Genomic DNA, 16,687 nt, shown 5'->3' on the forward strand with positions numbered 1-16,687 from the left:
CTCCCAACCAGAGTGCTCAGCTGGCTTGAAACTCCCACTGCTCCCGGCCAACTACAAACCTCCCTGCTCCCTCAGCCCCTAGCCAGCTTGGACACTCCCCAGCTGGGCACTCTGGCCAGGAGTGTGGGCTTGTAGCTGGCCAGGAGTGGCGGAGGTTTGCAGCCGGCCGAGCACTCTGGCTGGGAGCAGACAGGCTGCAAACCCTCTCCCAGCCGGACTGCCCAGCCAGCTGCAAACCCTTGGTTGCAAACACTGTGCTCCCTGCCCTGCTGCCCTCCCCCAGGCTCTCCAGAGCGCAGTGTGTGCAACTGGCACAGCAGCAGAGCTACGCACAAAAGCTGCCTGCCACTGCAAGCTCCATGCTACCCTGGCCGCACTTCCTCTGTGTGCACGGGGGCAGTGCACACCCACCCTGCCCCCACACAGATCTGGGGGGTTCTTGTCCCCCTCCCTCTCTGGAGTTCATGCTGCCACTGGGACCCGGCCCCATCCAAGCCTGGATCAGGCAGGCAGCAGGGGAGGAGCCGGGTTGTGCTCCTGCTGTAGCAGCCACTGCCCCTTCCGTTGGGGGCAGGGGGCTGCAGACCTGGGTCCCTAGCCCCATAGCCCTGACAGCTGGGGGGCCCCCTCCAGCAGGGCTGGGGGGCAGGGGTTGTGGGTGGGGGGCAAGGGACACAAGCAGGGTTGGGGGGCTGTGGGGGGGAGTGAGGGACACCAGCAGGGCTATGGGGGGCATTTAATTTTAACCACAGATTTTGGGATTTTTATCAGCGAATTTGTGATTTTTTTTTTTAATCACGGAAAACCAGGATCCCTGGTAATCAGGTCTGTTTTCTCTCATCTCCAGGGATCCAGGTTTTCTGTTTCTCACAGAAAAACGGAGTAAACCACGTATTTTACCTTTTACCTGAGGCAAATGTGGATTTCTCATTTTACCAGGGAAGCCCACAGATTTTGCAGTGAAAGCTGGCAGAGTTCCAGCTTACAGGGAGCTGGGAAGGAGCAGGAGGAAGGCAGTGAGACAGGGAGCGCCACATGCATGTTACATGCACATTAGGCCCTGTGCGAATAGGGAAGTATTCGATTTGGATTCGGACGATTCGGAGGACAGTGATTCAATTTGGAGATTCACTGTCCTGAATCGATTCGGCCAAATTGGCTTCAGAAGATTTGGTGTTGATTCGGAGAGATTCAGAGATTCACCCATAAACTATAATGGGGAATCACTGAAATACCTATAACTTTGTTATTTTTTGGCTGATTTGGATACAAATCACAGGGATGATAGCGCCTTCTGAGGGCATAAAGCCTGACAGGTTTCAAGGAGATAGGTGAAGGGGTGTCTGGGAAACTGCACCTCAAGCTGCTGACAAGCAAAACTCATTTCATGTGTGTGTTAAGGTACAACAGGGTGAAAACTGCAGGTGTGCTAGCCCCTGCTGAGGCCATGAAGCCTGCCAGGGTTTCTGGGAAGCCTGCCAGGGTAGCTGCAAGGGTTTCTGGGAAACTTCACTTCAGGCTGCTAACAAGCAAAACTCTTGACATGTGACCGTGTGTGTGTGTATGTTAATGTACGCCCTCACTGGTGCTGGGGCTTCTACACAACACGGTAGTGTGCCCCAATGTGGTCTCGTCCTCCCCTACAGCCTCAGTCCGGTCGACCACTTTAAATGACAACAGGTAAAATAATAACTTAGTGAGCAGCAGCACAGTAGCACCAGCAGCATCTCAGGCAGCCAAACTGTGACAGAGCCTTTTTTTCCTCTCCTGCAGAAGCTTCTTCTCCAGCAGCTGCCAAAGAACTCTCCCTGCCAGTTCCAGCCCTGGGGCACAGATGTGCCCAGGGCCCTGTGTCCTTCCGGTCAGCTGACATGGGACAGGTGCTAGGGGTGTTGGTCTAAGGACATGGCACTGGCAGACAAGGTTATTTGGGTCAATCTGGTATCTTTTAATAGGCCACCTGAATAGTTAGAGAAATATGTCTTAGCAAGCTTTAGGGTTGAAAAACCCTTCGTCAGGCTGAGGAAGCACCTGCAGTTGGTGTGTGTGCTGTTCCTGGATGGAAGGAATAGTAAAGAAGCCAGAGGCTGGCATGCAATGCAGGTAAGAAAGCCAGTCAGTGAAAATGGAAATGGAGGTGTCAGGGGGTGAGGGACAGGCTGGGATGGGGGGGAAGGGGATGTAGCAGCACAGGTAAAAGTGAAGAGGTGCCTGGGGAGTCAGATGTCCATCAGGTTGTAGTGTCATAAATCCATGCCTATATTGAGTCCATGAGTTTCTGTATCTAGGAGGTTGATGAAGTGCAGTTCATAGGCCTGGCTGTGAAAAGAGGTTTGTAAATTCAAGCAACCACCAAACCTTGGTAACTTAACCTCATCACCAGAACTGAAGCCAACTTCCTACAGCTCAAAAATACAAAACCTGCCAACTATCTCCAGTACCCCCAAAATGGCACACCAGAATCTATCAAAGACAATAATACCCAACTACCTGTGGGGGCACATTTCTCACAGAAAACCCACTGTCTCCAGTCTCTCAGGCCTGATCCTGAAAGGGAATTTACAAACCACTTTTCACAGATGAGCCTATGAACTTCACTTCATCAACCTCCTAGATACAGAAACTCATGGACTCAATATAGACATTGGATTTATGACACACTACAACCTGCCGGACATCTGACTCCCCAGGTACCTCTCCCCTTTTACCTGCACTGCTACATCTCTCTTCTTCCCACCCCAGCTTGTCCCTCACCCCCTGATGCCTCCATTTCCATTTTCACTGACTGGCTTTCTTACCTGCATTGCATGCCAGCCTCTGGCTTCTTTACTATTCCTTCCATCCAGGAACAACACACACACCAACTGCAGGTGCTTCCTCAGCCTGACAAAGGGTTTTTCAACCTGAAAGCTGGCATCCCAGGCAACTAAGCTGAGCTCACCTAGAGCCTCACAACTCCACTGCAACCAGCAAGCCTCAGGCCTGTCAAAGACATGACAGGTCTGGGCTTTCCCCAGCCAGGACTGTGTGTGTGCATGTGGTGGCTGGAGGTTATGGCTCCTCCTACCTGCCTTTCACCAGGGGGATCCTCGGTCCTGGCATTTCCTGGGGCTGCCGTGCCACCAGCAGTGCCACCAGGCCTCCCTGCCCCTGTCCCTGGCAGAGTGCAGTTTTAGTGGTCATGCCCAGGACCTGGGGCCTCCTCCTTCCCCATAGCCCCAGCCCATACCTCTAAGTTCGTCCTGGCATGGGAGCTCAGCAGAGACATGTTCTTCCGCTGCTGGCTAGTGATGCAGTGAGTGACCCCTCCAGCGCTGAGAGCAGGGCATTAACTGGTTTAAAAAAATAAAACAGAAATAGGTGCAGATGGAGTGAGGAGGGTGACGCGCTCACTCCGTCTGCACCTGGAGCTTAGGGAACCCCAGCAGCAGGAGGTTCACCTTGAGGAACACCAGCTGCTCTGCCAAACCAGGATCCAAACAGGTACAGTGGGGTGTCACTACATCCCCAGCAATGCTGAACACCCTCTTGCTCAGAACACTTGTCGGTGGACAGGACAGGTGTTCCTGGGCAACCAGGACCAGATCCTGACTGCGGGTTGCCCAATAGGCCAAGGGGTCACAAGTCTAGTGGCTCCATATCCCTGGCGAGATAGGTAGCCACCTAAGCCTCAGCGCTACCTTCCCAAGGCTGGGGTCTGGTGCATCTGTATAATAAAAGATAGCACATCTACCCAAAGAACCTTGTCTGCCTATGATCTCTGGAGACAAATCCACAGTTTGAGAACTAAAACTAATCATCGCAGCGATGCTTAATGGGATCTTCTAGACTGAGCACTGAGTCCCATTGGGTAGAGTGGTTTTCTTTAATCTTTACTTGAAGAGCCTCTGGGAGCCCTAAAAATTGGGCCCCTAATATGGTCCATGGCCTTTGTGACCTATTTATAAAACTTCTAAAAAGGTTACATAAATATATTGTCTTAAATAGTATATAATTAGACATTTTAATCCCTGTTCTGTGATGATACCTTTGAGCTTTAACATACCTTAAATTAAAACTATCTTTATATGTTTATTTTTTAAAGGCATCTTAACAAAAAAAAATATTAAATCAAAGAATATTATTTTAAAAAATTGTTGATTTTTATCCACTCTGCCTTTAAGCCTGTTCTCATAAATCAGTGTTTCTTGGGCCCCTAAATCATTTTTGTCCTTCCCTGCTGGATTCTTTCTATTTTGTCTGCAACTTTCACGAAGTGGAGGGCCTAAGATTGGACATAGTACTTCAGATGAGACCTTACCGATGCTAAATTGAGTGGAAAAATCACTTTCCTGGTTTTGTGATGCTTCTTTTAATACTGTTGGCCTTTTTTTGCAACAAGAGTATGTTGTTGGCTCATATTCAGCTTATGGTTCACTGAAAACCCCAGTCCTTCTCTGCAGTACTGCAGCCTAGACAGTCATACGTGTGTGTTTGCAGGTGTATTGTGTAGTCCCTAGACTTTGGTACCATCAGCTCCACGCTTGCTGCAGCTAATGCCAGATGCTATTTGTAGTGGTATTGTACTTTCTTTCTCAAATAACTGTTAAGAAAGATCATGCTTTTGGAGATGTATTAGCTGAGAGAGCCTCACTCCCTACCACTGCTAAATGCTTTGTCAAAGGAGAATGGATCGAGTGACAGGAAAAAGCCATCCTTGATCAGGCAGCTAGTGCACTGCAACAGCTGCTTATCATACTGACTAATAGTACTTCATTGTTTCCTTGTGCTTCCCCTGTCTGTCTGTATCCATTTGTTGTCTCTTATCTTAGCTTGTAAACTCTTCTGGGCAGGGCTGTCAGTTTTGTTATATTTATAAAGTGCCTAATGCAGTGAGGACCTGAGCAGTGAGTGAAGCTGATAGATACAGCTGCAGTGCAAAGTAATAACTGCAAAGACATGTTACTTATCAAAAAGAGTTAATGTAGGAAAACGGCAGACTCATGTCTGTTTAATCCCTTTGTAGATTTCCATTCAGATTACTCTTTTAGGCATTTGCTTTATCTAAGAAAATCAGATCCTTTACATTTCAGCTAGTTTCTCATTATATGAATTGATTTATAATGGCGCATGTTTTTTTACCGTCTAATTTGCAGGGCGTCTTCAGTTCTCGAGGGAAAAAAATTCTTATGGCTGATGCAGATGGAGCGACAAAATTTGCAGATATTGAGAAAGTAGAAGAGGGCCTTAGTAATCTCCAGCCATGGCCAGTAAGTACATGTTCCTGTCGCTTTTTTTTGTATATGGACTCAGTGTTATATTTCTCTTAATACATTAGTGCATTAAGCGAATGAATTCCAGGTCATGATTCTACAAATGTTTATTCATGTGCTTAACATACCTTAAGTCAGTGAGACTCCTCACAGATAAGTTAAGTGTGCAAGTCTTCACAGAATGGGGGTCTGAGTTTGCATGTATTTACTGTCATGTGATATCTCTCTAACTGAGTCTTTAACCTTTCTACTTTCAGGCCAGCTCTTTCAAGTGAGATTCAGATGTTGTGGTGCTCTAGTTCTTTTTCATTTTCAGTGACTACTAGATGTAAATGCTTACTGTACTGTCCACTCACTTAAAAACTTGCTTTCCCTAGCTTTGCTCGTTTGATTTTTATACTATGTTTTCAACTTTATTTCATCCTGTATAGCTTTAAGGATGACTCCTTTCCTATGCCCAGCAGCTGTCTTTTCAGTCAGATTAAATATTATCAGCAAAGACTGACTAGACCTTTTTATCTTGGGGAATTTTTCTGTTAACTCATGTCAAATAATCAGGCCTTCTTGGATACTTACTGTCTGTAGCATAGTGGTGAAAGACATTTTGGGTGAGGTGGTACCTAGGGGTGCACCGATAGAGATATTTTGGGCCTATACTGATAGCCGGTTTTTAAGGAGGTATATCGGCCAATACTGATCTGAATTCAGATATGTAGCCCAGCAGTTTGAAGAACAGTGTCTGGCTGGTAAGTCTGTTGTGATGGATAGGGAGGGGGCAGATCAAGGCCCTTACGGTGAGGGAGGAAGTGGGGCTGGGGCAGGCACTGCCTGGCTGGAGCAGGATGGAGCCGCAAGCAGCTTGTCCAGGGGGCATGGGGAGGGGGCAGTTCCTGCCACTGTGCACACCGCAGGAAAGCATGAGGGGCCCACAGTGGCAACCCACCCCACCCTGTACAAATGGGGGGGGCAGACACCCCCCCATGCCCTCCCAGGTTGCGCACAGGGGCCCCCCCGCCCCACCCTAGCTGGGTAGCACCTGCCCCAGGCTCAGCCCCACTCCCTCCCTCACCGCAAGGGCTATGATCTGCTCCCCCCACACCCTTTCCCTTCCTCCACCCCTTCCCCCCACAGACCTACCAGCCCAGTGTTGGTCTCCAAGCTGCCAGGCTGCATGCAAGCACAAGGCATTTATTGGCTATATTATTGGTCACATCAGGCAAAGAAAGCCGACTTCCGATACAGTCAATTTTCTTTATATCTATGGTCTGATATTGGATCAGCAATGTATTGGGGCACCTCTAGTGGTATCTGTGCATTTGAGTGGAGGGGCAATATGCAGCGTTTTAAATTGGCCATTTTTCTTTCCTTGGCTGTACCTTGCTGTGAGCAATTACCAGCAGACTACAAACCAATACAATAAATTATGATTCTCATAACTATTTACTTATACGTGGTACTATTCTGGCACCAGTAGATGGCGCTAATTAATTGAGATGCCTCTACTACCTATGTACTACTGAAAAAGTATCTGGCATTAGTTCTTGAGAATTTTTCCAAAGTACAAATATGGTATATTTTATGTTAGTAGTACTGTGTGAATAATTGGATTACATATCATTGGAAATCACCTCTTTGGGTTCAGTTTAGGCCAGAAGGTTTTCCCACACGCAAAACGCTGCAGTATTGGCAAAATCAACTATTTTATCTTCTAATGTTTCCCTTTTGCAATAGTAAGGACAAAAATGCCTGTGCAGATTAAATGGGATTGGATATTTTTATGGTGTCTGCCATATTAAAATATTGTGCTGTCTAAATAATTCAGCAGAACAATCTTAGTTTGGAACCAGACCTTGAAAAATTGCAGTCAGTACACTCCAAATAAAAGGTACAGCAAGCTATATGCAGACTGTGAAATGTGGGGAAGTCTTATTTGATCTACAGAGTCCAACAGTAATATATGTGAAACAACCAGGCTTGAAAATTTCTGTTACTTGGAGAAATTTAACTTCCAAAATTTGGCTGTTGTGATGCTTTTAGGTTTCACTTAAGAGCCACAAATAAGAAGCAACCTGTGTGTCAGAAAACACTGGTTTTGTTGTAGTTAGCTGATAATTCTTTTGTATACTGTACTTTCTTCTTTAGGACCAAATGGCTATATCTTGTGGCTCTCGTGCTCATTTGGAAAAGGACTCAATAGCACAGGTACATTTCTCTTTCCTAATAAACACTAGTCCTGCAGTGCTTCTGTAATTCTGTGTTAATGCTCAAAGTTTTTAATTGAACAAATCAAGACATGTAAAAGGAACAAAGACTGGAAGTGGGGAAATCTATTTGCTGTGAACATATGCTAAATCACATCCAACACCTTTCTGCTCCTACATCTCAGATGCCACCATCTAGCATCAGCTCAATTTCAGCTGTCAGTTCAGTTGTAATGATTTATATCAATTGTTCCTGACAGACAATAGCTTGCAGAGGTGCAACTATAGGTCTCAGACATATTAGGTAGCATGAGTCCAGGAGTTTACTGTATATGCCCTTTCTGGTTTTATTTTGGATAATATGCAGAGCTTTAGGTACCATTCACATAGATGGACAGAAGCCCACTCAGCCATTCCAGTCTAAGAGCTTGTTGCTCTGCTTATCTTAAGATCTGCTGTGGCTGAGTGGTAATGAGGACTGGTATAGTTTGAGAGTATTATAGTCCTCTTGCAGTTATCCTAATGAAAATGTTTAATTTAAATATCCAGGGGGAAGATGTTGTTGCTACCACCTAAACGTCCTCAGCAAATGCAAATTTGGAATTCAGATTTCCAAAAAACTCCCTTGGAAAATCTTCTCTTTATTTTAACTAAAACTCTTTGATACATTTCTGCCTTGGGAGACTCAGAAATTAAAACAAAAACAGAGGGACCAAGACACTTCTTGGCAGAAAATTATAATATGTAGATGACTACATATGCATATTGCATCTTTTGATGGAGTAGATGTGTTGAGGGAATTGGTGTTGTGTTCTGTGGTGATTATGAGTTCCAAACAAAGAGATCCCCGGGAGAAGACTGTCAGGGGTTTTGTGCAAACATTGTTAATCCATATGAAAATAAAATTCAGTGGGAACATCTACACATGCATTAATGTGCTGTAATTATGGTGCATTAAGTTTAGTACCTGTAATAGGTACTGAATGTGCCATAATTGGCACTACTGCACAGTAGCACCAATGCACATATTTTATGTGACACTGAAGTACAGTATACTAATTCTGCTTCACATTAACATGGCTTTCACCATGATGTGCTAATGTGTAGACTTAGTCTACTGTGTTTCTAGTATCTCATGTAGATGTGCCCAATATGAACAATATAGGGAAACTGCAGGAGAATAAAATATTGAATGCGCATTAGGCAGGAGCTCAGTATTTGACTCCTGTGCAACAAAATGTTGCGTTGTCATGCTGTTTTATCTTACATCTGGTTTACTGGTGAGTTGGCATGCAGTGTCTGACAAAGTGCAGGCATGGAACTTGTATTGCAGCAGACACGTAGCTGGAGTAATTTCTTTAGCATCATTAGATGTACCTCTCATGTTGGATGTTCTCTAGAACAAGCTTTGTTTATGTGCATATGTAATACTTGAAATCATTCTAAGGTGTATACAAGATACTAAAATAGCTGCAAAAGCCCAAGAGAAGATGCAGTAGAATTTTCTAAATCTGGTAGGAGTTCATCTTTTCCCTCTGGCTTATCAGAGTGTTATGGACTTGGCAGAGCTCCTGTTAAGCATTAGTTAGTTGAATGCTTTTGTCAGAAATGGAGAAGAAACCCCTAACATCACTCAGTAATGGATCTGAATCCTGCACTCTTTTCTACCATTTATGGATGCAGAAGATTCTTGCTGTATACCCAGGCTTGCCCTGGATTGGAGCATCCAATCTTAGAGAATGTTGGGCCTGGTGCTTACAGAGCACAGGGAGTGGTCTCCAGCAGCACTGAATGCTCTCCTGATAGTTGTTTCCTTCTCAGAAACCCTGCCTGATAGGATAAAGGATTAGAGCAGGATTCTCTAAGGACAAATGTAGAGTTTGAAGGATGGATGGTACCTCTCCTTCCCCTTTACCCCCATGATATCTCTTAGGTTAGATTCAGTTTTAAAATTCTGCCCTTTCAGAACCAATTGTAGAAAAAGTTGTTTTTTTTTTTTACTTCAAAATCATAAGCTGTCCTGTGTGTAAAACACAATCTCATACAGGGCATATCTACACCTGCACCCTAATGTGCAGCAGCCTATTTTACTGCACATGAAAGCATCATGTAAAAACCTGTGCAATCATGCTAATGCACAGTAAAATGGGCTACTGTGCATTAAGCGTCACTTAAAAAAAGTGTCTTGGTACTGCGCACTAGAGTAGCCTAATGCACATTTATTTAGTACCTCACACTGGAGGTATTAATTTAATGTGCATTAGGAAGAGTGCATTAATGCATGTGTAAACACACCCATGTGTTCATAAAATTGTACTTATTAAATCTGTAGTTCATATGATCTCTCTATATAAATTTGCGTACATTTAGTATCTTAGAAATAAAACTTTAAACCCTGTATTTGCAACAAAATATCTCATTCCGAGTAATAGGGCTTTAAATGATTCAAGTGCAGAACTGCTCAGAAATATGCAGAAATGTCATTTTGACAACATATACTTGGATGGTGCCATATAATTGTTGCAGACACACATCAGTTTCTATAGCAATTTCATTGGGAAGTTTTATGGGTTGGAAGAAGGACTGTGTAGCTAACAGTTAAGATATTGGCCTGGCTTGGGGGCTAGACTGGTCCAGGCTGCTATTATTCCAGGCCCTAGTGAATGAAAAAATTCCCAGAATAAGTCAGAGCAGGGTGAGAATCCAGGTTTTCTACATCCTCTGCCAGTGTCCCAAACAGTGTACCTTCACAGAATTCTGTTTCACAAAAATGTTTGAAAGATTTTGGTTTTGTTCCCGTGTGGAATGAAAACAAATTCTGCACTTTTTCAGGAGTCTGTAAAACACAAGTGTTATCCTCTGGCCAGCTCTGTTGAACACTCCTTTTGAAATAGAAAAGAAAACATGTAATTTCTTGTCTGTTGTCCACAGCGCTCTTATTTCCGAACGCTTCTAATGTATGGGTTCCACTTCCTCGTATGGTTCCTCTGTGTCAAAGACATCCGGGACACACAGTGTGGATTTAAACTGCTAACCAGAGAAGCTGCCTCACAGACCTTCTCAGTTCTTCATATAGACCGCTGGTATGCTATTTCTGTTCACTTGTGCTTATTTAGTATTTTTAATGTTTTGCAACAGTGGATAAGCCTTGTGCAGAAATAATTCCAACATGGTAACTGTATTAAATAATACGGTGCATACATATTAATACACCTACTCAATCTGCTATATTAAGGAGTAGCATATGCTTTTATGGCATTTTAGATATTTTTCTATATTAGTGTTTTGTATTTGCAAGGAATTTTATCTCTTACTAAGGTAACCTATAGAAAATTGTTGCATAATTGAACTCATTCTGTTCCCACTTACTTAAGAGGCATATAGCATACCAGGTGGTAGAATGTTTTAGTGGAGTTTTGATATTTACATGGAGTATCTGAATTACAGATAACAAGAAGGCTCTTGTGACTGTAATGATAAAGCTATGGAGGACTAATGATGGTTAAACCCTTGCAATCTCTCCTTATTCCATGTTCTGAAAAGAGGGACATGGTAGCTTGTGCTTCTATCCAGTATGACTTCACAAGCCATCATTTTTCTGACTAATAAACTGTCTCTCAAATCACTTCCATAAAGTATTTAACTTTAAAAGCATTTATTATAAAGATGACTAGCGTAAGACTAACATGCAAAGGATGTTCCTGTTGCACTCTGATTTCTATGCTATACTGTTTAATAAAAGTGAGCAGTTGATGGCTTTCATTAATTTGGGAGAAAGGCAGTAAAAAGCCATGAATGACATTTGGATTGCTCTAGAGCTGCTTTTCAGTGTAATTTAACTCTGTACAGGGCAATGGCATTTCTATGATAAGACTGGCATAGTGATGACAGCTATTAAGAGAGTGAAATGCTATTTCTACGTAACTGTCATAATTTCTGTAGATTTTACATGCCATGTCTGTTGCTAAAAAGGAGGCATTTGAGGCTGACAGGGCCCAGGTTTAATTAAGTATAATTTAGGCTTTTCAGACTACTGTCTTCAACTAGGAAAATGCCTCATAGAAAGACTTGTGTTCCCTTACCCAGATTATTCACAAGACTAGAGCAAAGGGACAGCATAGAAGTTTCCAGGGTGTGCACAGTCCTACCTAACCAAAGCCAGGACTTCTTGTTTTAAGCTCAGCTTTACCAGCAGTGGTAGCAAAGCTGTACTGCTCCTAGAATAGGGATGCAAAGATGGGTAGGTGGGGGTGAAGGAGCTTAACAAATCTGACAGGGACTTGGAAGGGAAGTACTTAGCCATCTGATAGCATCTTCCCAGAATTTCAAAGTTTTTCACAGGCATTAAGTCTTCTCATGTTCTTAAAGATGGAAAAGTGGAAGCAGCAAGTTCTGAAAGGCATGGAGCCCCACAGCTCCAACTGTCTTCAATTGGAATTGTGGATGCCTCAAACAAAGATATCTTCCTAGGTGAGTGATTTGCCCAGGGTCCCAAAGAGAAATTATAACAAAACCAGAAATATAATGTTTAATATTAAAGCCCAAACCATTCATCTTGCCCCTAAAACCAAGCTTCATAAATTAAATTATATGAATTTCTCTGTTAATTCCTCCCATTCTTATTAGACAGTGCCCTTGATTGAGCCTGGATATAGTGCCCTACACTACATTTCTCAAAATGTATTATTTTTCTGACAGTCTGTTTGATTTTAATGAGTGTCTATTACTCCAGGAGGGTTGGCACAACAGCTGTACTCCAAGGAAGAGGAAACCTACAAATATAATTGACTTGTAGTCTTTGCAAAGTACACTTGTGGAGGACCTTAAATGGAAGTGATCAATCTTATTCTGTTTGAAATAGAAGCATTTCAAATAATTCCAGTTCCCAACTTAGCACCCTCTAAATATCATGTTCTGAATTATTTTTAAAAAACCCTTTAAAAATGAATAAGAATTTTGCTGCTGCTTTGCTTCTAAAAAAATATTCAGCATGAGAGAAAGGAAAGATTGTAAAAAAAACCGAACACTGTAAACTAACAGTAACACAAAATGAAGTGTGTGGGGGAGAATAGAGATAAATTTTTGACTACAGCAGAAAGATTTTACTACAATAGACATTTTAGGTGCTACATATAATTGTAGAAGGCACCAACTGTTTGGGGTTATGTTACTTTCAGTTTGATGTGTGAACTTTGTTGTACTTGTTTGCATGACTACAAAGTGTACCCTCTGCTGTAGAATTCATGCCCATAAGGCTTTCTTATTTTACTGTATTTACCTGAGACAGTGACTTGGAATTTAAGACAACCCTCCAATTTTTAGGTTCTATACATGGAAAATTTTATAAAGTTATAATTTTCCATGTGCAGAATATTAAGTATTAGACACCACCCCTCCCATTCCCCTACCCCCACTCCCATCACTGCCACAGTGGAGAAAGTGACGGGGGAGTCAAGCAGCCCTCCATCTCTTGCTCTTTCCCCACCCCACACCTAAACCTCTGTTGCCTGTGTCCCACCGCCTCCTGGCCTCCCCTTCTGCCCCCTCCCCTCATTCCTCCCAGCCACCACTTACCCTTCCTTAATCACAACTCTAGGCTAGAGCGCACAGTGTCTATGGCCCACCCAGCCAGGCAGCTGTGGTTACAATGGTGACAGCAGCTCTGGCCCCAGCCTGGGTGGAGCCGGGGCTGGGGCTACTGTCGCTGCTGCTGCTGCTGCCTAGAGGGATGAGAGCCAGAGCCACTGTGTGCCTGGGGTCAGAGCTGGAGCTATGACTAAGAGTAAATGGGGGGGTGGAGAGGCTGTAGGAAGCAGACGTCATGGGGGCAGCAACTCCAAATTTGATCCTGACCCTGAATCCAGATTGGGGCTAGAACCGGACCCTCAGCAGTCACCTACCCCCATTCCCTCCCCCAGCTTGTATCAGGGACTTTTTTCTCTATATTGAATGGCGGGGGAGGGGACCTCATTTTCCATTTGAGTAAATAAGATGTGTCCAAAACTTGTCTGCAACCCTGAGCACTCTGTTAGCGGGGGGCGGGAAAAGAGTAGTTCATGTTTTTTCCATGAAACACTTTAAACAAAATAGGCAGTTTTGTCTAAAATGAGAATATTTTTGTTTATTCTTTCAGTATAATTCCAGTGTTCTCTTTCAGCATATTTCTGTGCCTTGCTTCGCTGTATATATTTTTATCAGATCATTATATGTTTTATCAATTTTCCCCTTAGAAACAATAGATTATATTTAATACACATGAATCCCTGTGTAAAATTGTGAGGCTCTCACGAAGTCCAATCTTGGACTCCGCTGCTTTTGGATAAATATGAATTCTGATACATTTGCAGCCTATAACTGGAGATGAGCATCCAGTCTGGCCTAGTGCCATGGAGGTTCTGTGCATATCCTGAGGCTGAGTGGGGATAAAAGAGGAAAGAAACCCAGCTTCTTCTGAAGAATTGAAACAAAATCAACAATTACATTCCAGTAGACCTCTCATTTCTATTAAGAAGACAATATATATTAGTAATGTTTTTTTCAGAAAGGGAAACACTCCCTCTGAGAGAACAGTGTAGCACCACTGTCTGATAAATTAATTTGGATGGGGATTGGAGGGAAGTTGCTATTCAGAGAGGAAGAATTGTTTCCACCCTGAGCAGTGGGTTTTGACATTTATATAAATGAATCTCCTGTTGGTTTCCAAGTTATTTAACTTCTCTGTGCCTCATTTTCTTATTTCAGAGGCATGTCTGTCTAAGGATCATTGTCATAGCCTTGTTTGGTCTCCCTACATGCCACCCATCAGCTCAGCTCAATAGAGAAGGGCAGAACACATGAAGAGCTGCTCAGAAAAAAATATGAGCATGTTTATATGAGCACTTCCCATTTGCAGGATCTTCATTATGCCTTCTCTCTGCTGGGCTGATCTGCTTCAAGATCTTTTGGAAGTCAGCAAAGGCCTGAGTTACGGAAGAGGAAACAAGCTAATGCAGGGGCAAAATATGGTTCACAGGCCAGATCTGGCCTGCCAGGCAATTTCATCCAGCTTGCCGGCACCCACCACTTAATTGTACCCTGCCCAGCTCGCACACATTGCTCCCATCCTCATACATGGAAGGGCCTGGCCCAGCCAGCACGCAGCTTCCAGGGCAGGGCTGCTGCAGCCACTGCTGCAGCTGTTGGGGAACCTGCTTTGTATCCCCGGTGTCCAGAGGCTCCTCTTCGTCTTCCTGCTGCAAGCAAGGAGCATAGGGCTGGGGCTGTCAGGAAGGTGGAGCCCATGGGTGGCAAGAGCACAGAGCTTGGGTGGGCAGGGTTTGGGTGTGAGGGAGGGTGGGGGGTTGTGCTCCCTCCCCTCCCCCCGCGCATGGTACACAGCCCCTGGCACTAACAGCAGCAGGCAGCGGGCCTTCTGCAGCAGGTGGTGCCTGGCTCCAGCCAGAGCTGCATGTGGTGTCAAGGAGTGCAGCCAGGCCAGTCCGCCACTATCATACGGGGCTCCCTGCAGCGCACATGCAGCTCCGGCGCTCATGTGCCATGAGGGGGAAGACCCACATGATGAAGCTGGTTGATTTCCCCACTCCCTGTCGCCATATGCAGCTTCCAGGACTCCACTGGAACTGGCAGGGAGCCCTGCCCCTTGCTTCCATGGTGACAGGGCGTGGGGAGGGCAGCCAGCTTTATCACGTGGGGCTTCCCCCCGGTGGCGCATGAGTGCTGGGAGCTGCATGTGTGCCGCAGGGAGCCCCACATGATAGAAGTGGGACAGTCTGCCTGTGCTCCTTGCTGTCATGTGCAGCTCTGGCCAGAGCATTACACTGCCAGACAGCAGCACATGTGCAGGCCATGAGTGCCCCAAGGTCCTGCCTGTTGCTGATGCTGCTACCGCCAACAGATGCTATGCATAATGGGGGGGGGGAAATGGGAGGGGGTCCCCACACTCACATCCTGCCCCCACAACCCCCCATATATACCCTCCCCCACAACATACCCTTTGCCCCCCTGATTGTGCACGCACGTGCGTGCTATATACAAGAGTTAAGACTTTATTATTGGGCTATTATGCAGTCATCTCTATATACACTACACAAATAATGACAAAAATAGTTTTGTAATAAAATTAAAATATGTTATAGCAGGTATATGACTTTTAGTAGATGATTTTTTTTTTCTGGTTCCAAGATGGCAACTTCTCCCCCTCCAACACACGCACGCGCGCACACACACGTGAATATTTTTGGGGGCAAGGGCAGGGGCTTCTAGTGACAAAGGTCAGGGTTTAGTGGTAGGACTTCCAGTCCCAAGATAGCAACCTGGGTGGGGGGTTATCTGTCAAGTGGTGGGGCTACCTTTGTGGCCTTCTGCAGCTCACCAAAACTCATGAAGTGGCCCTTCTGCCAAAATAATAGCCCACCCCTGGGCTAATGTGCCCATTACTACACCATAACAAGGATCAAGGATTCAGTCCTTAACCGCTCATTGTTGTGAATGGGAATTGGTCTGCACTTAGAATTGTCTTTCTCTTGTTAGATTGTTGCAGTTTTTACATTAAGTACAGCTTTGTGCATTCATGTTGTTTTTTTTAAGTTCTGCCTTCTCATTTTCACAAGATGTTTCACCCTTTCAGATGAATCCTTAAATTGGCTAATAATTTGGAAATGGTGTATTTATTCACCTTGTATTTTGGATAATCAGTATTATAATCAGTATTACAGCTATTTTTTGTTTTCCAAGACCTGAATTATTGTCTATTCCAGGGGTGTTAAACATACGGCCTGTGTTAAATACATCCAGCCCACCAGATTATCAGCAGGCCACCAGAATTTGGTTCATGGCCTGCTGCAGAATCCAGGGCCCTTGGGCCCCAGTGGTCATGGCAATTGGTGGCAGGAGGGTGAGCAAGAGGTGACACTCTGTCTGCTCCTCCTGTTGCCACTGCTGTGACCCTGCTTCCCCTGTGCAGGAGTCAGGGCTGGAGCTGCCAATGTGGTTTGGAGTATGTGGTGGCAGCAGCAACAAAAGTTCTTGTTCCAACATGGGGCGTGCAGCGGGGGCTGTAGCTGCCTCCATATAGCTCAGCTTGGAGCTGGAGTTTCTGCCACCACTGTGTGGTTTGGGGCAAAGCCAGTGTTGCCATTACGTGCTCCACGTTGGAGCACAAACTGCCATATCTTGCCCCATGCTGGGTCCAACCAGCATGGAGCTCTGTGGTCCTGATCCAGCCTGTAGTACAAG

At 44.8% G+C, this 16,687-nt stretch overlaps 1 protein-coding gene across 5 annotated transcripts in view; it reads left to right on the forward strand.

Moving 5' to 3' along the window:
• ALG5 (ALG5, dolichyl-phosphate beta-glucosyltransferase) overlaps window positions 1-16,687 on the forward strand; it is a 46,610-nt gene that overhangs the window by 12,699 nt on the left and 17,224 nt on the right. For 4 of the 5 annotated variants that reach the window (XM_025209787.1, XM_025209788.1, XM_025209790.1 and 1 more), the window contains 3 exons: window positions 5,136-5,249; window positions 7,395-7,454; window positions 10,385-10,536. In XM_025209787.1, the coding sequence (XP_025065572.1) occupies window positions 5,136-5,249; window positions 7,395-7,454; window positions 10,385-10,536 (326 nt within the window). Of the gene's footprint in view, window positions 1-5,135; window positions 5,250-7,394; window positions 7,455-10,384; window positions 10,537-11,821; window positions 11,924-16,687 lie in introns of all 5 variants that reach the window. The other variant, XR_003095171.1, reaches the window with a different exon arrangement.

This window comes from Alligator sinensis, unplaced genomic scaffold (assembly GCF_000455745.1).
Source record: "Alligator sinensis unplaced genomic scaffold, ASM45574v1 scaffold413_1, whole genome shotgun sequence".
Taxonomy (NCBI): domain Eukaryota; kingdom Metazoa; phylum Chordata; order Crocodylia; family Alligatoridae; genus Alligator; species Alligator sinensis.